At 38.4% G+C, this 21,368-nt stretch overlaps 1 protein-coding gene across 2 annotated transcripts in view; it reads right to left on the bottom strand.

Annotated features, from left to right (window-relative positions):
- The window catches only part of KAT6A (lysine acetyltransferase 6A), a 110,672-nt gene that overhangs the window by 35,174 nt on the left and 54,130 nt on the right, over positions 1 to 21,368 (bottom strand). The window contains exons 3-8 of one of the 2 annotated variants that reach the window (XM_079909449.1): positions 19,361 to 19,469; positions 15,339 to 15,454; positions 14,664 to 14,745; positions 11,801 to 11,915; positions 10,129 to 10,445; positions 7,589 to 7,707 (exon numbers count right to left, since the gene is read on the bottom strand). In XM_079909449.1, the coding sequence (XP_079765575.1) occupies positions 7,589 to 7,707; positions 10,129 to 10,445; positions 11,801 to 11,915; positions 14,664 to 14,745; positions 15,339 to 15,454; positions 19,361 to 19,469 (858 nt within the window). Of the gene's footprint in view, positions 1 to 7,588; positions 7,708 to 10,128; positions 10,446 to 11,779; positions 11,916 to 14,663; positions 14,746 to 15,338; positions 15,455 to 19,360; positions 19,470 to 21,368 lie in introns of both variants that reach the window. The other variant, XM_079909448.1, reaches the window with a different exon arrangement.

Genomic DNA, 21,368 nt, shown 5'->3' with positions numbered 1-21,368 from the left:
AAAGCAGTCATGGGGCTTCCCTGGTGGCACAGTGGTTGAGAGTCCGCCTGCCGATGCAGGGGACACGGGTTCGTGCCCAGGTCCAGAAAGATCCCACATGCCGCGGAGTGGCTGGGCCCGTGAGCCATGGCCGCTGAGCCTGCGCGTCCGGAGCCTGTGCTCCGCAACGGGAGAGGCCACAACAGTGAGAGGCCCGCGTAATGCAAAAAAAAAAAAAAAAAAGCAGTCATGGAGATACCTTAAAACCCTAGCATGCTAAAACTAACATCCTCTTACTAGCTTTCAAAGTCCTCTAAAATCCAGCCCTATACCAGTAATTCAATGTATTTTTTACCATTACCCAACAATGTTCCATGCAGTTTTACCTCTCAGACTAAACTACAGGCGGTCCTTGCATTGCATGCTACCATGTTAACTGAAACTTATGCATATCAAAACTGAGATCCAATCTCGGTCGCTACAGAGTGCATGAAGCACGAACACAATTCTGATATGCATGTGTCCCCATCAGCACAGCGCCATGCAAAGCAAGGACTGCCCGTGTTATAACACCTTCACAGGCAGCTATTGTGTTTCTACATCATCGCCACAGTATGACCTGCACATAGTAGGCCCTCAAATATCTGTTGACCTGATGGACCAATAATCACAATGTCTCTTGTATTAATATAATATATACACTGTATTCCTCAAAGCTGAAGTTAATGTGGTTTACTCTACCTGGTAAGCCCTCATCCTCTTCATTTACCTAAATCCTGCTTCTTCTGTGACCATCTCAGATCATACCAACTCTTACTAATCCTAGAATATACTGTGAACATATGAAACAGTCCATATCATTTAATACAGCAACAAATTACATCAACTGGTACTCTGGGCCACTGTTTGCTGTTTATCTTACCTTTCCCTACTTGCATTCAGTACAGGCTTTATGATTTTGATGCCTCTGTAACGTCTTTTACAAGGTAATGCAGGATGTTACTGTGATCAGGGGCACAAAAATGGAAGTCACACAGGCTCCAGCTCTAATCCACCTCTACCATTACTAGTTACATAACTTCAGGAAAGTCACTCAACTAAAAGTCTCGGTTTCCTTGTGTAAAGTGGAGTGGGTTTCAAGAAGCATGCCCTTTGGGCACTCAAAGAAATCCGGAAATTTGCCATGAAGGAGATGGGAACTCCAGATGTGCGCGTTGACAACAGGCTCAACAAAGCTGCTGGGCCAAAGGAATAAGGAATGTCACATACCGTATCCGTGTGCAGTTGTCCAGAAAACGTAACGAAGACGAAGATTCGCCAAACAATCTCTATACATTGGTTACCTATGTACCTGTCACCACTTTCAAAAATCTCAGACAGTTAATGTGGATGAGAACTAACTGCTTAAAGCTATAGAACCGCCTTTGCATCTTGACTTTCCTATTCTAGTTGTAGCTAACAGGCTCATATATCTTAGAGCAGCTCCCAACTACAAGATCATCTGGCAAGTGTTTCCTAAATACTGTACCTGGGCCCCTTCTCCTCAGTCCCTGGAGTTTCTGAATATTTTAACAGAGCCTAGGCAGGTTAAGGTGGTTTTGAAGTACATCCTGGCTTGAGAATGACTGTTTAGGTAGTTGCGACATTAGGCATATAATGTTAATGCTTTTACATGCATGTTTTGTTAATTCTAAGATAAACATTTTTCTAGGAAAAAAATTAATTAATTAAATTAAATAGGGATAACAATCCTTACCTCATAGGGTGAAGAGAGTTGTTGAACCTAGTTTATTCCATTTCTAATTAACTGTTCAATTCTTTATGCAAAGAAGAAAATTATTTTAGTGGCCCACACAGATTTCAAAAATGCTGTTAACTTTCTAGAACCACAAAAAAAAAACAATCAAATCCTTCAAAATTAGAAAGCACTAAAATTACTATAGAAATATAATGTGCTATTTGGTGATATTTTATGTAAATATCATTCTATATATTTCGAGGAGGCTGTTATGCTCTTCAATGTAATGAGTTGAATACAAATGCTTCTTTCTGGTAATGCATCTTTTAAGAAAAACCATTTCTTCCAAGCTCACAAGATCACTGTTGAAATATAATTCCAAACAAAAGCCTATACTACTAATTTCTTATACTTCTGTTTTTCTTTTTAGAGGTGGCTCTTTTTTATGAAGTGTTCACTGACTAGCTAGTAATGATGGAACATAGTACCAGGCAAACTATATCCTTCTCCTGAAATTAAAACAAAAACAAAAACAAAACAAAACAAAACCAATTAACAGATGACTTTTTTTGGGGGGGTGGCACTTGCTAAACGTTTCAATAATGCTCAACTTAATTAGATAATGTATCACACAAAATTTAATTGTTCAAGATCATCACTATTGGATTTGCTTTTGTGAGTTCGTTTCCTACTAAATGGTAAAAGCTCTATGAAAATAAAAACAATGTCTCATTCATAGCCCCTGCACCTAGCATAGTTTCTAGAACAAAGTAGGTACTTAATAAATGATGGGTTTTTGCTTGGATGTATTCCTATATTAACTCCTTTATCATTTATTTATCTCTTATGAAGACTGCATAAGACCCTGTAATAAAATCTTCCTGCAAAATTTGTGGAACAAAGGTTGAAGCAGTTTCTACTAAAGAATATCTAGGCTCTCAAAAATGACTTTGTATGTTATGTTTATGAATGCTTCTATTATTTAAAAACATCATCTAATCTAATCAATAGTGACTCTCCCCACTGGCTTCAACCCACTTTCTCTGTTACATTAGGTCAGAGAGCCTGGGAGCTGTCCTTGACAACCTCCTGCCCCTTTACACTGCACACTGAACCTACCACCAAGTTCTGCTGACTCCGTCTCTGAAATGCATTCTAAATCCATCCACTTCTCTCCCATTTCCACTGCCACCTCTCTAGTCTAAGTCACCATCTTCTTCCATCTGGATCACTGAAAAAGCCTCTAAATTGGTTTCCCAGCTTTGACTCTTGCCTAATTCCAATCCATTCCTCATAGAGTGGCCAAAAAAAAAAAAAAATTAATGCAAATCTGATCTATTTCCTTTCTAAAATCATTCAATGATTAAAGAAGATGTGGTGGATGTATACAATGGAATACTACTCAGCCATAAAAAAGAATGAAATAATGCCATTTGTAGCAACATGGATGGACCCAGAGATTATCATACTAAGTGAAGTAAGTCAGAGAAAGACGAATATCATATGACATCACTTATATGCAGAGTCTAAAAAATATGATACAAATGAAACTTATTTAAGAAACAGAAATAGACTCACAAACATAGAAAACAAACTAATGGTTACCAACGGGGAAAGGGACAGGGAGGGATAAATTAGGAGTTCGGGATAACAGATACACACTACTATATACAAAAGAGATAAACAACAAGGACCTACTGTATAGCATAGGGAACTATATTCAATATCTTATAATAAACCATAATGGAAAAGAATTTTCTAAAAAAAAGCATTCAATGGTTTCCCACTACAGTTACAATAAAAACCCCAATCCTAACTTATGTCATCAGCTTATCTCTTCAGCTTTATCTTTTGTGAATTTTATTCACTGTACTCTAGTTATACTGGCCTTCTTTTAGTTTCTCAAATTTACCAAGATCCTTTATGCCTCAAGACGTTTACACAGGCAGCCCCTATGTCTGGAACATCCTTCTTAACTGTTTTGTGCCTTGCTGACTTTTCCACTCAACCTTTAGGTCCCTGTGTAAATTATCACTGCCCTAAAAGAGGAATCCCAGACACCTGGACCAGGAAATGTCTACTATAACCTCTCATTGCATTCTTATTTTCTTCCTGTTACTTATCAGTTTGTAATAACAGATTTATTTGTATGATTGTTTACTATCTGTCTCACTCATGAGGCAAAGTTTCATGAAGGCAGAAGCTATGACTTTTTGTTCAGCCTATAGCTCTAGTTCCATGCCGGGCACATGAATTCCAAATGAATGAACCTCATGCAGAAATACCACCATTGTCAGAATTTCAGTGCACTGCCAATGAAAATAAGCACAGATTAGAATTCAAATATCTAGTTATTTCTTTGGTGCCAGATAACGTACATGGACAATCACAAGTTTAATAAAATGCTGGAAGAAACACACAATTAGCCAGATTATTGTCAATACAAATTTATATTGTCTCCACTGGGTCTCAGCAAGGCTCAGCACCCCTTTTAACTCTCTCTAGTCATCTTTCTCTTCACACTCCTATTATTCCAACTCCTGGCCCATTTCTCCCAGCAGAAAATTTCATTTAAACATCCATTCATTAAACAAATATTTACTGAGCCTTTACTATATTCCAGGTACTTGGTATAAAGCAGTGACCAAAAAGGAAGTGCCTGTTCTCAAGGCACTTACATTCTAGAAATAAATATTTCCATTCAGGAAGTGATAAGTACTATATAGGACAAGCAAGCAGGTAGGGGGACACAGAGTGATACAGTGGGGATAAATGTATGCTATTTCAGTTTGGGATTTAGGAAGGGCCTCTCTGATGGGTGACAGGAGCAGAGACCTAAACAGAGTGAGCCAACTAGACGCCTGGGCCAGAGGAAGGGCAATCCAGACGGGGAGCAGTAAGTGCAAAGGCTCCAAGGCAGAAGAGTGCCTGGTGTGTCTGAGGAAGAGGAGGAGGCCTGTGGCTGGAGCAGAGCAAACAAGGGCAAGAGTGGGAGGACAACGTGGAAGAGGAGAGCAGGCACAAGGTCATGGTGGGCCTTTTTAAACATTCTAAGCAAGACTGAAAGACACTGGAGGGCTTCTGAGCAGAGGAGTGGTATGTTTCAAAACATTTACTGCGGGCCCTGTATAAAGAATACAGACTAAGGACTGGGGTGAGGAACAGGAGTGGAAGCAAGTAGCTGGGTCTGGAGACGTTACAACAGCCCAAGCAGGTGCCGGCAGCTTAGGCTAAGACAGAGGTGGAAGGGAAAAGAAGGAGTCATATTCTGGATATATTGTGAAGGCAGAACCAACAGGATTTGCTGATGAACTGAATATGTACAGAGCATGAGACAGAAAAAAAATCAAGGACCTCTTTGGGCCTGAGCAAGTAAAAGAACAGAACTACCACTGACTCCTGTTCTCCAATAAAAGGAACCAGGGATTCTTAGAGAAATGGCTGAATCTACAACTAGAACAACAAGAGCCTAGGATATACTGCTGTGGCCAAAAGTAAATATGAATATGGACTGTACAAATATCGAATCATTTTGTTGTACACCTGAAACTAATACAATGTTATATGTCAATTATACCTCAATTTTAAAAATCACCAAATGAATAAACTGGAGAAAGTAACACACACACAAAAACCAAAGTTAAGGGTGAGGTAGAGATTAAAATCACAATAAATGTTCTCAATCTGTGTGGGGGGAAAAATGACAGAGACACGTCAGAATGACACAGGGGCTGGCTTGAGGTTCCCCCTGCCCAAATCTGGAACAATGTGAGCATCAAAATAAATATCAATAGCAACAAATGATAAGATAACTCATAAAATAAGAATCTACAAGTCACAGATAGACAGATAGACATATGGATGGAGGGAAGGATGGATGGATAGATAGACTGATAGACAGGAAGAAGGAAAAGCTCTTCCTTACAGCAGTACGCCAATTAATAAACATAAAATAAATGATGGAATTAGAAAATCATCTAATTCCATCTAAAGCAACCTGCAAAGTCTAGCAGGTAAAATTTGATAAGAAACAGGATATTTACAGAAAGTGTATTCCCACAAGATACATATTAATAATTACAGAGGGCAAATGATTTCACAGAGAAGAAACAAGGCACGATACCACTGTAACCAAGTGATCAAGTTAACATCACTTGTAACAGGACGAACACCTACTACGTGCCTCCTGGTATGACACACTGACGAGGACACGTCACCTCTGTAAGACGTTTAACAAAATAAATGACCTGCACACGTCAAAAATGTCGAGGGCGTGAAAGATAAAGACTGAGAAACTGTTTCAGGTTAAAGGAGACTAAGGAGACACAACAAATAAACGAAACACATGATCCTAGACTGGACAGTGGACCAGGACATGGCTTATTTTTCCTTTTGCTATAAAGAACATTAGTGGTACAGCTGGTGAAATTTGATTAAAATCTCCAGATTAGGTAACATGCTTCATTGGTGTTAAAGTCCTGATGCGATGACTGTACTGTGGTCAAGTATAAGAACGTCCTTGTTTTTAGGAAATACACACAAATAAGCAGGAATAAAAGGCATTAGCATATGTCTGCAACTTATTCAGGGAAAAAAAAAGGTTCTTAAAAAGTGAAGAACTCCTTTGAATTCCCACTGAACATCATGTAACTTTCTACTACAGTACCTATAACACTTTTTTTTTTTTTTTTTTTTTTACTTATTGTCCGGAAAAGAATATGCCTTCAGAGGTTAAGCAACTTGCCTGAAGTAGAAGTTAGTAAATGACAGACCAAGGCTTGACCTCAGATCTACCTGACTCAAAGCCATACCTGGTTAAATCATAAGACGGTGAAATGCCGAGTAAATGTTTGCTGAATACTTATACTGTTGTCTTTATTTTTCAAAAATACTCTACATAAACAGTCTATTCACTAATGGGTCTCTTAATCCAAAGAGTTTCACCTATGCAACAGGAATCCCCAGCATCAGCCTCATAAATTCTTAATTTCAAGAAAAGAGACAGAACTCAACTTGGCTTACACAGTGAGTTGGTGGCAAAGGAGGAAAAGACAAAAGATAAATAAATACAATCCAAAGGAGCCTTTATGATCTACCCCTGCACTCTTCCAATCTGTTCTTCTGCCATTATCTACACCCTATGTTCGTCACATTTCCCCCCATTTTCAAATCTTCACACTTCTGTTCCTTCTAATTATACGGGACCCCATTCCTTGTCATCCTGATAAACTCCTATACATTCTTAAGACCACCTCAAGTATTATTTCCCCTCAATGAATCCTCCTCTGACCTCCCCAGAAAGAAAGAAGTACATACTTGCCTCCCATACTCCCCAAATTCCATGTATTCTATAATTAAACTTTCACATTAAGGAAATTATCTATTTACAAGTCTCTCCTGGCTAGAGAAGGAATCCTGTCATTTACCTTGGCATCTCTAGCATCTGGCACAGAAGTAGGTTCTGTGTCTGTACATTTGTATCTTGCTACGTGTTAACAAAGGATTAAGGCAGAAGCATTTAATAAATATTTCCTGAATTAATGAATATGTGTTTTATCACTTGAGAGAGGCTTGGTTTTTGTTTGTTGGTAAAATCCTAAACTCTTCTTCATACATAAGACAGAAAATATTGATAAATAAACCAAGCTCATTTGATACTGGTAGTCAAAGCAATGTGTTTATCTGCAAAACCAAAGCAGTTATCATGGGTTTGAAAAGAACACCAGCAAACTATGCACACGCACAAACCACATCTATTTGCAGATCAGATGGATAAATAAATTGCTATTACTGCTTTACCCACAATATAATTAATCTTCTGTTTCTCATCCATGAACAAACTGTTTGTCCCATCTGAATATTCAACTTTACCTGCAGTGCTTGTTCTTGGATATCACGAAATAATTCCATATCTTTCTCAGTCATGATTTCCTGGCTCCCAAAAAGCCGTTCCTCACTTTCTTGTTTGCCGTCCCAGCCATCCTGATTGTCTGCACATTAAGAAAGGGCTCACGTTATTAATGCTACCTTCAGTTTAGTACATGAACTAGAACAAATTTCAAAAGTCTTAATATTATTTATATAAAAGAGAAGAGGATAACATTAAACTGACTCCCAGAAAGATACTAGTCAATAAACAATATGTACATATTATATCTTGCCTTATAATGAAAACCCTGAATTGACTTAAAGCTGCTTAAAAATACTAGCTAAATAACTAAACTTAAACTTCATTAAAAGAGATTATATTTCAGTATATACATACATACATATAAAAGTAGAACAGGGAAAGGGTCTAAGAAGTATGAAGTCTATTTTGAAATAACATGAATATAAAACTTTTAATATGAGTTTAACATGTCAACATGCAAATATTGCTTCTTCATTCTTTGGTAGTATGGATGAAGTTTATGTTATAGCAAGACATAATTTTTATCACTTCAGAGCAAAACAAGGAAATTTTGCTCCTTTTAAAATGCTCAATGATTCCGCAATCTTCATAAGGCCAATACATTCTTATCTCAACAAAAAGATGTATTTCAAATAGCTACTTTAACTGATGCCAAGTACTACCAACTCCCCTCACATTCTGGGTACCCTTTTAAAGCACAAACTCCAAAGCCTGAGTATCACAGGTGGTAATCCTCTGGGTAAGTATGACAAATTATAATAAGCATACACTAAATGATGCACCTTCCTCAAATGGGTAAAGAAATGAGTGAAAGGAGCATTGAGGGATTAAGTAGATCACTATCCTTTGCATTTGAAGATGACACTGATGTGGTCTCACTTCCTCTCTGTATGAGTATGGCTGAAAAAACCCCATTAGTGACAGACAGTTCTCTTTTAAAAATCAATTGCACATACAGTTACTCATTTAGTGTAAGAAGAAGAAGGACAAGGACTCACTCTTGACAATATTCCTAAACTGAAAAATACATATCTAATCTGAAGATATTCTGTGCCTTTAATGCCCCCTAGTGCATGACACAGACGATGCAGGCACAGATCTAGCACAGTATTCCGTAGCATTGTGTCAGATGGTGCAGATTGCTTCTTACACTCTACAATTCATAAAGAAAATGACAGAGCCAATTAAAGCAAAAGCTCATACCAATGCCTAAAGCTCAATACTGGTTCTCCATACACTTTATACATTTGCTCTAATAATTTCTAACACTTTCCAGTAGATTCTTCTAATAATCCACCACCAGTGAAATGGTTAATTCAAAAATGTCTTTTATCACGATCTGCTTTAAGAGATTCCTTCCTAAATCCAACCTAAATGGCTTGCATATTTTCTTAGATAAATGTACTCAGCGTGGCGCTTATCTACAGTCTACATGGCTGATAAAGACATGAAAAGTACTTAAATGCTTAAACTGTAGTTAGTTGATTGCCACTCAGGTGAAAAGCCAATCAATACAGCATAAAAGGGGGGACCTGACAAGGATGAGGATTTTTCTCTCCTGCAGTGGACCAATCAATCATTGATATAAGCAGGAATGATGAAGAAGTGAATACAATCACCAATGGGACACTGCGGGGAAGGAAATAAAAGTTAAGGAAGTCCTTGCAGCACATGAGACACTACAGATTCGGCCCTGTGATCCAAGAGCCCTTTCTAACTTTCTTCACAGGTTAGGCTCTCGCAACTCAATAAGACCAGCTCTAATTATCTGGACAGCTCATCAAAATGTTCTCCTCTGACTTGAATTATCTGCTATACTTTTAACTCTTCTCCACAGATGTTTTCTACTTTGAAAACTAGGGACCTGAGCCTGACACATAAGCAAATGGTGTGAAGCTGTGGTTCTCTTTCTCTCTTTTTAAGTATACTCCATGAAAAATTACAACTGTATTTGCCAAGATCTGAAGTAGAAAAATCAATGACCTCATCATATTTGCATATAATTTGGTCTTTCACTTATGCTCATATCATCAGCATTTTATTGGGTTGGCCCAAAACTTCGTTCAGGCTTGGAAAAACCCAAACGAACTTCTGGGCCAACCCAATATTTACCTATACTCTGCAATTTCCTTCCAGGAATAAAGTAAGCATCTTGATGTTCATCACATCATTTATTTTGTAATTTATGAAATATTACATAAAGTTATCCTTGAGTCAAGGTTATACACCAAATTTCTGTAGGCAGATTCTTTGTGGTTCCACCCAAAAAGCATCTTCTTTTGTCTAAAACTCCTACTTGCCCATTCTCCAACTTCATCTCTAGCCTCTAAGTTCCTGCCACAGTTATCACCTGAGTATCACCTACATACATATCTTTAGCACATTCTTATAGTCCAAGACCAATTTTTAATAATCAAATATGAATCCACTCCAGATAACTATTGTTATTCCAAATAACACACTTCGGAACACTTTTTGTCTCTAAGTGAACAGCTTTTACCTGTGGGCCAATCTGAAGTGCTTGATTTTCTGTTGCCCTTTTTCCTGACTCTATATTGCTCAGAGTAGTCCACCACCTCCCCTCGAGGTTTCCGCCCATCAGGGGAAGGGGTAAAGAATTTGGTAAGGCCATCGATGAGCCCTTTGGTTTTCTTATTGAACTTCAAGGGGACGCTGCCATCTCTGCAGAAGTCCAAGCCATCTATTTGTTCTAGATATCCGTCTTCTGATGACGACGCTGACTGGCTGGAGAGAGTGATTTTACGTTTCCGACCCCTTCCAGGGCCTGTTCGAACTTTGCTGAAGGGACCTTTTGACCTAAAGAATCAGACAGGGAAAAGGGAAACTATTAAAAAGAAATCTTTATATGGTTTCTATTTAATATATAACACACAGTAAATAACCTAAAACTGTATTTTAAAAATCTATATTGTTAAGAATATTCCATAAACTGTAAATATTATATGACTAAAAAGTAATGTTATTAGAAACATCTATTTCTGGGAAGCCTTTTCATTTTATAGAGAAAAGAATCCTAGGTCAGGAGTCAGAGGGCATATCTGAGTCATAATTCTACCACTTACTAGCTGCACATCTTGGACAAATCACATTCTCTTTAAACAACAGTGTCTTCATCTATACAATGAGAGTTGTATCAGAGAAAAACTAAGACCTTTCCAGGTATGAAGTCCAAGGATCTCTGCACCAACTCAGAGTTATACTCTTACCTCTAAACATAAGGATGGGTTACTCTCTGCAAGTCAGGAATCAAAAGATCTTTTTACAGGAAAGTTAAAGCTTGATTTAAGATTTAAAATATGAACTACAATACTGGTTCTATGTATTTCAAGCTGCTAATGCCCACTCATTTCAGCTATACCACCTTCGTCTTTAAGTGTACAAAGGGTGGGTAAATTCTGTGAGAGGTTGACAGGCCTAAAGACAGTTTACATATCATCAAAGGTGAATTACTGTAAAGATACTCCAAAGAAAAGAGAAAATTAGCTACTTAATCTTGCCCCACCTCCTCCAAACCTAGCCCAGTTTTCTAGTCCACAAGAGATAATTATATCCCTGATTTCTGCTAACAGATGAAAATTCACATTATTTTACTTCAGGACACAGAAATGGGACTTAGCTATGACCTCAATAGGAGAAGCTATCCAGCAATCTGTACATATGACAGAAATAAACTACTGAGATTACATCAAGAGAAGAATCTGTGAAATGCTTCCATAACGTAATTTTTTTCTTCCTTGTTTTTTAGGTAAAAGAAGCAATCTAAGGTAACGGTTTAGAGCCAGACCTTGGGGCCAGCCTACTGGGGTTTTAACCTCAGTTGAACACTTACTATAAACTATGCAAGTTAATCGTTCTAGACTGCAGTTTCCTCCTTTGAAAAAGGAGAGTACCAGCAGTACCTACTTCACTGGGCTGGTGGGAGAATTAAATGATTTAACACATGTCAAGCACTTAGAACAGTGAGTGCCTTGGTACTTTATTAAGGGCTCAGGAAGAGTTAGCCATTATTATTACATAAAAGTGGCAGCTGTGACAACTGCGTGTCTTTTCGCAGAGCAAACAAGTGAATCCTGTGCTACAGAGAAGACCCTACGCTCTTCTCCCCTCACCTTGCCACAAGTACAACTTACACCGTGTTTTGTTTCTTTAACCTGTTTTTTGGACGTCCTATTGGATTAGCATAGCGCCGTTTTATCTGTGCCGCCTTCTTCTGTAGAAGTTTTCGTCCTTTTTTCCTAGGTCGACATATCTGACATATCCACATGCCTATAAAGAAAGAAAATTCCACATAAAAGCATAATGAACATAAATACAATGAAAGAGTTCAGATACTCTAAGCCAGGAGTTCTTAACCTCTTTCAGGTCAAGGACTCTCATTTGAAAATCTGATAAAAGCCCCCCAGAAAAATAAACATGAAAACATACACACACAAAATTCTACAAACAACTGGAAGAGACTCACAAATATCCTGAAGGCCACACATGGCTGAAGTCCACTGATCCTCACTTTATACCCAGAACCCACATACGGGCTTCTAATTACTGTTCTGCAAGAAAAGAAGCCAGGTTCCCATAGAGGAATGGCTGAGTCCAGGACTGGAGCTGGGAAAATACAAGATAACCTGGAACAGCTTGTGGTGCCAGGAAATAAAGAAGAGCTCAACAGATGATGAAGGCATGTGAAAAGGACCCAGAAGCCAACGTGAAGGAACTCCCAACAGCCAGATCTGGGTCAATCCAGAAAAAAAGGAATAATCACAGCAATGGACTATAAGCCATAGAATAAAATAAATATCCATGAGTCCATAATGATTTGAATAGCTGAATAAATAAATAAGTGGGAGAAAGGGATCACTCTTACTTCTTTTTTTTTGGGTGGGTTTTGTTGTTTTTACATGTCCATTTATTAAACAAGAACTCCTTCATGACAATTTAATACAGTATTTATTAACAATTACTGTTGAGAAAATTATTTCCCCCTACATACAAAAATACAGATTTGAACACTATGAAAACAATCAGGACAAGTACCGTGAAAAACTGGTTCTTCAAAAGAAATAAAGGGGGAAAACTGAGGGTAGCACGAGGCTTTGTCTGCTGCCAGGGACAAACCAACAGAAGCAAAGGCTTTGGGGTCCCCAAGCCACTCCAAATGGATAGAGTCAAACCTGGGAGCCCGTGGGAGCCAGGTGGTGCCCACCCCAGGGCATCCATATCGGCTTCAGAAGCCAGGATGGGAGCTCTGACAGCAAAAACCAAAGTCTGCCAAACAGGCATCACCTCAGATCATCCCACAGCTGGGGATCACTCTTTCTTATAGCAGAATTGCAGTTAGTAAATGTAGAAGAAATGATGGAAATAGAAAACTCATCACTATGTAGACAAACACCACAGTAAAAAGTGGTGCATGCACGAATCAATGACTGATGCTAAAGGAGATACAAAGCAGAAAAGGAGTAACTTTAAGGTGTCTGTCAAGTTTCTCCATTATAATCATGTGATTCAAGTTAACACCACTAGTAATAAGACACACCAGTATAATATACCCCTGTTATGATACACTAAGAGGGCACAACATCACTTCTCTAGTATTCTTGTCAAACTGCATAGCCTCAATCTAATCACGATAAAGCAAGAGACAAACCCAAAACGAAGGACTTTCTACAAAATACTTGGCCAGTATTCTTCAAAAGTGTCAAGGTCAGGAAAGACAAAATCTGAGGAACTGACTGGAAGAGAGTAAGGAAATATGACAACTAAATGTAATGTGACATCCTGGATTGGATTCTCAGGACCAGAAATTCAAATAAGGTCTGTAGATTAATCACATCAGATCAATGTTAGTTTCCTGGTTTCAATAACTGTAAGCTGTTAACATTAGGGGAAGCTGAGTAAAGGGTACAATGAGAACTCTCTATACTATTTGTACTACGTTTCTGTAAATCTGAAATTATTTCAAAATAAAATGTTGCCTGCTTTAAGCTTCCATAAAACTTCTTTTGTAGGCATTAAATACACAGGAATGAAGTCCTAAGAAAATCTTTACTATCCTGAAGGATTCTCAGAAGGCCTTTTTAGGAATAGAAGAGAGAGGTCCACATTTCAAGTAAATGGAAGAGGTAGGAAATGGGGGATACTTATTCTTCCAGTACATATAAGTGTAGGCTTTTCAAAAGGTGACAATCAATAGTGGCACAGAGGGACTCAAGTAAAATCCTAAAGTGGAATAACTTGGCTGTAACTAAGGTTGAGTCCCTTTCCATCAACAGGAAAAAGTTCTTCAAACAGACACATCAAGTATCCCATAAGCGTTTTACTTAAGAAACCTATAAATCACAAAATCCGAGTTGAGAATGGAATTTATGGTAAGACAAAGCAGGGAAGACTAATGATTTTTTTTTTTTTAAGAAACTATAAGCATAGGATAAGATGGAAATCCAACCAACAGGCAACTGTATCCCAACTACATACCTTTCAAGGAACAGGAGTCAAAAGAATAGAATAACATTATTAAGCTGTATTCTTCTGATTTGGGCACCTGTTTGTTTGCAAAATGTTATAAAATTTTTAAGGTTTTCGATAAATCAGAGGTCCTAATAGCTTTAGGCCCCTCAAAAGTGATGAGCTGTGATATAATCAACATGACCTAATACAATTTCACTTCTTCCTTTCAAGAAATAGATATTTCAAACTATTACATAAGGAGGCAAGTATTTTGCCCTCTAGCTATAGAGCTGGCAAAAAATTATAAATGAACACCTTCACCCTCCATGGATACTTAAATAATGAAAACAGAGGAAACTAATAATAAATCCACACCACATAAGAATGTTAGGATGCCTAAACAGAAAGACTATCCCCACCTTTAAGGTGACTGCCCGCTCTCTTCCTACTTATACAACACCAAATAGAAAGATGCAAACTATTCTCTCATCCTAACAAAGCAGATTAAAAAGCGCTTTCACTAACCTGCCCTTTTATATTGCCAGACTGATTTCAGAAAGTATGTCTTACCTTTTGGCATCCGGGTGAGTGGCGGATCACAACACTCCATGTGAAAACCTCGGTCACAGGAATCACAAAAGAGCATGTTATCCTAAAGGAGAGAAAGAACAGTTCGGTTCAACCTTGTGAAACATGTCAGGATCATGACTTCATGAAACCTAGGAAGCTCCTTTCCGTAAAGAAGATGAGTTACCATAACAATGAAAGTTCCCTTAATTTGTATTAGTTGAGTAAACGGACAGCCTGAGTTAGCAAAAAGTTTTGCTTCATCCATCTTTAATAAAGAACTAAAGTTTTATTATTTTTAAGTTTATCCAGTAGCCAGATACAAGCTAACTTTGGTCTGTTTTAATAAAAGAAGAGAAATGGATGACTGTAATTAATATAACTGACCATCCCTAAATGAATACCTCCATATCACTCAAACAAATTTCACGAGTATTTCTTTAAAGTAGCTAGTCTCTCTGCAAACATACAATTAAGGTGCTTTAGAAACTACCTAGATATCATCCAAGTGTCAATGAGCAACTATTCTAAACTAATGATGGAGCTACTGAAGGAGCTACTGTTCTAAATTCTGCTGGACCAAGTGACTGAAAATAACCAACCAAACTTAGAGGAAAATGCCAGTTGTACATTCTACTTATAAATGAAATATTCACATTGGAAGACGAAGATACTCACTGCATTTTTGCCTTGATCTCGACAGGAGCTGCACGTTTTACACTCGATGCACTGCCACCGTAAGGCCTTCACTCTAACCGTTAGCTCAGGGGAAAACTTTAAACAGGATGGATGACCTAATAAGGGGAAAGTTCGCAAACAAAACAATGAAGAATCATTTTGTAACTGTATTAAAGGAATGAGGTAGAAAAAGGCAATTTTCTTAAACCAAAACATCAAGGAAAACAAGAAGCCCCTGGAAGCTTGCCACACACGCCTCATCAGGACTGGGCACTCAATTCAGTTTTATGCGTGCTAAATATATCACCCTCCCCAATTTGAAAATAAAAGCTTGACAAACTCCAAATTTTTATTAAGCCCGCATTAATTAAAGCACTATGTGTGTACACATGCTCCCATGCATATGAATACAAAACATACCTGGGCCATTTCTGGAAGAGTAACACAAAAACTGTTTACAACTGTAACATCCTAGGATATAGAGCTATGAATATTTTGCAGGAAAAGGATTTTACATTTTACTTTATACCCTTCTGTGCTCTCATTTTTAAAACAATAACATGAGTTACTTTTACAACTAAAAAATATATTTTTTAAATGCCATCATTTAAAAGTGAGTTATGGGGCTTCCCTGGTGGCGCAGTGGTTGAGAGTCAGCCTGCCGATGCAGGGGACGCAGGTTCGTGCCCTGGTCCGGGAAGATCCCACATGCCGTGGAGCAGCTGGGCCCGTGAGCCATGGCCGCTGAGTCTGCGCGTCCGGAGCCTGTGCTCCGCAACGAGCGAGACCACAACAGTGGGAGGCCCAGGTACCACAAAAAATAAATAAATAAATAAATAAATGTGAGTTATGTGCTCATGATTTAAGGCACTCAAGCTAAAATTAAAACCTAAGCAATATTTCTATTGTGATCAAAATTAATAGTAACAGAAAAAAAATGTTTCCTCTCCCGAAAATTAGTATCAGTTTGATTCTCAAAAACTTAGGGTAGCCAATTTGCTCTTAACTCTGAAAAGATTTATCCCTTTCCTCTAAAAATTCGTTATGTTTATTTTTCTTCAGTGAGAGAAAGTGTTGGTTAAATTATCTTCTCTCCTCTCTCTTCTATTCCTAAATAATTTTCTCTTTTAAGAGATGATAAGAAATTTATCACCAAAACATCACTAACATCCAAGGAAAATGGAAGAGGTGTAAAAACCTCACCCATAATCTCATCATCCTACAACAGCCATTTTCGTGTCCTACTCTTCCTTTGTAAACTAACTAAAGCCCTTGCATGGTTTTAATTATAGAATATATACGGCTTTGATTTGCTTTTCTTCATTATTTTATTCAAGCAAACTTTATATTTACATTCCTTAAACTGATTATATTCCACTGACTTGACACACTATAACCTACCTGACCATTTCCCTGTTGCAAATATTTAGACAATTACCCGTAACAGTTATTAGATCACTAAAGTGAATTATTTCATGATGATAGATTCTTTCCTTCTTTTAAGTTAATTCCTGAGAATAAATTCCTGAAAGAGGAGTTGGTGAGATGAAATAAACATTGCTATAGCTTGAGAGGTAGACTTGCTCTGCCAAAACATGCTTCAAGTCCTATGATATAATACCCAGTGCCACCAGCAAAGCACAAATACTTCACCACAATTTTATCAGCTCCAGTTTGGGCTCTCTTATCTTTTGAGCTCTATAAAAGCTATAAAGTAACACTTCGCTGCTGCTTTGGTGTGCGCTCCTATTATTATTTGGGTAGAACGTTTTTCACACGCTCAACTCTTAAATTTCTCTCGTGTGAACTGCCTATTCATAGGCTCTGCCCCCAGACTTCACGTTTAGAATGTAAGCACGCGCTCTATACTTTAGAGCTTTTGGCCCCTTGCCATATTTAATGCAATTATTTTTCTCAAACAATTCTTGCTTTTAAAAATTTGGGGTATTTTAGTTCTCAATTTGAAAAATACCAAATTTCGTATACTTGACCATGTCCATACTTTCTTCCTTGGTTATTCTGATAGCCAAGCTCCAAGCAGCCCTCCTGGCAACACCACCAGTTCACGCCCTTGTGTAGTTCTCTCCCACAGCAAACAGGATACTGCTGAGATGACAGCATGACTTCTAAGGTAAGTATAAGACATGCTGCCAATTCCACCTTGCTCTTTCTCTCAGATACCTGCTTGGGGGAATCAGCCGCCACCTGTGGACACTCATGCAGCCCTATGGGAAGGTCCACAGGGCAAAGAGCTGAGGCTTCCTGTCAACAGGCAGCATTAACTTGCCAGCCAGGTAAATGAGTCACCATGAAAGCCTTCAGATGATACAAGCACAGGACCTGCAATCTTAATTGCAACCTCATGAAAGATCCCAAACCAAAACCACCCAGATAAGCCACTCCCTAATTCCTGACCCAAAGAAACAACATGAAATAAACACTGTTTGTTGTTGCTTTTAGCTGCTAAGTTTTGTAGTAATTTATTTCTATAGCAATGGTAACTAATAGTTATCTTACTAGTTCTTTAAAAGTCCCCTCTATAGTAAGATTTTCAAAGTACGCTCTTCCCTATCTTACAGAAACTCCGAGACCACCTCAAATATAATGCTTCTTGGAAGGCAGGGCTACAACACAACCCTCTCCCTGCTCCCATTTCACTCCTACCTCACCTAAAGCAGATTCATTTTTATCTGTTTTATATATTTGAGTTCTCATAAGATTTCTGAAGGGTTCCATTACTAAAATAGTTTGGAAATCACTGTATTGTATGACATATCACTATATTTTTGTCTAACCTTTTATGATTTTATGGTTTATATTAACTGTGAAACCACCCAGAATTCATTTTGGTTTGTGGTATTATGCTGGATATGGTCACCACTACTCAAGATCTCTTCCCACCTCCTTCTAATGCCTTCTATACATAAAAACCGAAAAGCTGAAGACTATACTTCCCAGACTCTCTTGCAGTTAGGCTCTAGATACGAATTAAATTCTACCAATGGGATGTGTTTGAGTGATTTCTGAAAGGCAGTAATGAAGCAAAGACCATCTTCTTCCTGATACTGTTTTCTAATGAAAAGTTATGAAAACGCCAGTGTCTACTCTCCACCTTCATAGCTATCCAGAAGCAGTTGTGACGACGGCCGAATTCAGTATTTCAGCACCAGCTACAGAACTCAACGGTTCTGCAGTACTTCCCACTTCCACCTCTTCCAGATGGAGGCAGATGCAGTGGCTCCCTGGTGGGCCAGTTCTGCAACGTCCCAGGAATCAGTCCTTGAGGCCCAGTCCAGAGCTTGCCTCTTCAGCCCTTCCAACGATCTCACAAAAACCTGATTCTAGTATTAAATTCCTCTCCCGTTGAAGTATGTAGTGTGTTTTCTGCTTTCTGGACTAAATCCTATTTGTTACTGGTATAAAACACTGACTATTAAGCCAATGATTAAAGATACTGCAAAGCCTCTTAAGTTCTTAAAATGCAGACCAAGACTATCTCTGGAATTGACAAATTAGGAGACTCTTTGCAAAACCTTTTTTAGAGCCCAGAGTTTCGCACAGCTCACTAAATTGCAGTGTCAACGCTCTATTTCCCAATGTGACATATGTAAGTTTCTATCAAGAAAAACAAATCTGTTATCATCCTGGTTCTATTCATGAAGCCTGAGGCATAAATCAAGAAAGATAAGTAGTGATTATTAAAGAAACCAGCAATAACTTCTAACTGATTGCTGTGATTTGAACAGATGTTTGATAGTGAAATATAAAGATCAACAGCAAAAAATAAGTCTATGGAAAGCTTTTTATAAAAACAACAATAACAGCTGAGGCCTGATTTAACTTAACTGAATAAAACATTTCAACTATACATTTAAATCCCTCCCTCATCTAGAAGCTCATCTCAGGTACCTAAAACCAGAATCAAATTAAAATGTTCCTTTCTTAAGGACCAAGGGTACAAACTCCAGTCAATCATCCTCTCGCCTGAGGGCACCTGTCACAAGGACACAAGGGCTACATACCACTGTTGCCGCAGTCTGCACAGGAGATTAGTTCCTCTGGCTTCTTTTCTCGGTTTTGGTCTTTTGTACCAAGACAGAAACTACAGATGGGGATTGGTTCAGCAACTGGCTGTAAAGAAAAACACAATTCACTCAGGTACTGGGCTTTTTTTTTAGTATAAATATAAAGACATTACAATTACAGTTGTAAATTCCTTCGAGAGTTACATATAATTTTAGGACAAATGTATCCCCCTCCTGAATTTCCAACAAAGTAGGTGAGTTTTTACCAAGCTGCTTTGGCTGGGCCTTTACAAACAGTCCCCATAGTGACAAGTTTGGTCCAAAAAATCATATCCCAATCATGTTGGTCACTTAGAAACTAAATGATACAGTGTGGATTAGGCAAAGCAAATCCATTACCTAAGATTGAAAACTTCAACTGAATTAAGCACAAGAAATCATAGTATCAGCCCTTAAAAGGCATGTGATGTAGGAGAAAAATAAGATGTTTAATAAGCATAATGAAAGGTAACAGTAAGAGCTCTGTACAAATGGGAAAGATAAATTGCGACTGTGGTTTGGAGGAGAAGGGTTGAACGAGGAAGATAACACACATTAAGTGCCAGTACTTAATACATGTTGCTATGGTATCTTAAGAAGCTTGTCCAAGGACAACAGATAGTAATTGTTAAAAGCAGGTTTAAACCTAGGTCTCTAGGTTCCTCCACAGCACTGGATGGAGAGAAAGGCAATACAGGTAGTGTAAACAAGGTGAACTTCGGTTTGCAGTCTGCCAAGGCTAGTGCTTAAAGGATATGGCTTCCGTGATGAGTGGAGGGAGGAAGACTAGACCACTTCTTTAAGATTGCCACTGAATGTCTTATAAAGAAGTTGGACTTTATCCTGAAGAAAAGACGAACAGGTTACTGAACCAAAAGATGATCAACTGTATTTGACAAAAATAATTCCAGTAGCAATAACGAAGACAAACTGGGGAAAACCTAAAGATAAGTAGAACAATTAAACAGTGATTGCAACAGTCTGGTGAAGACAAGATAAGAAGTTGAACCAAAGCTAAGGGAAAGGAATAGGAAAACATAGCTATGGACTCAGAAACCAGCTAGTTGTGGAAGTGATAGAATAGGAATTAAACATGACTAACTTAACTGAAAAGATGGGAATGTCATCAACTGTGAAAGGTGAGTCATTTTAAAGAAGAAAACCAGGAGGAAAGCAAAGGGATGATGAATCTGATTTCAGGTGTGTTTAGTTGGAGGTACTCTCATTCACCTCTCAACTACATATGCTAAGCATTGTGCAGGACAGTGATACAAACCCCTCAAGATGCTTTTAGTCTACAGGGGAGAACAGATGTTTGCAGGTACTATGATAGGGAAACAAAGGAAGAAGTGACCAAGTAGGGAAAAGTGGTATCAGGGAAGGGCTTCACAGAGGTATCTGACAGGCAGGCATACCTGAAGGGGATGTTCAAAGAAAATATAGAATCATACAGAAATGGATTTGGGAGATGGGAGGTATGAGCTTAGTTTGGGACTTAATGAGGTTAAAATGCCTAAGAAACATCAAAGGGGCAATGCCCATGGATCTGGAGTTCAAGAGAAAAGGTGGTCTGGAAATAAAAATCTGGAAGTCACAGACAGTCAGCCCTCCATATCCGCAGGTTCCACATCCTTGAATTCAACCAACCGTGGATCCTAATCAGTTGAATCTGGAACCCAGACCCTGCAGATACCTTGAGGGCTGACTGCACGTACAAAATGGCAGTAAGGCCATCACAGTTGATGAGTTCTCCCATGGAGAACAGGTGGAAAGAAGAAAGCCAAGGTCAAAACATCAAAATTTAAGGGACTGGCAGAGGAAAAAGCCTGAAAAGGAAATAGACTAGTCAGAGAGTTGGATGGTACATCAACGTAAAAATGTCCAACACAAGCAAACTAACAGTACTGCTCAGCCAAGCGGTGAAATGAGAGATGAACAGCAGGAAGCTGTCGTAACAACTGGGCCT

Source organism: Stenella coeruleoalba (assembly GCF_951394435.1).
Source record: "Stenella coeruleoalba genome assembly, chromosome: 21".
NCBI lineage: Eukaryota > Metazoa > Chordata > Mammalia > Artiodactyla > Delphinidae > Stenella > Stenella coeruleoalba.
Note: the sequence above shows the minus strand (reverse complement) of the source record. Positions and strands in the feature narration are given on the sequence as shown.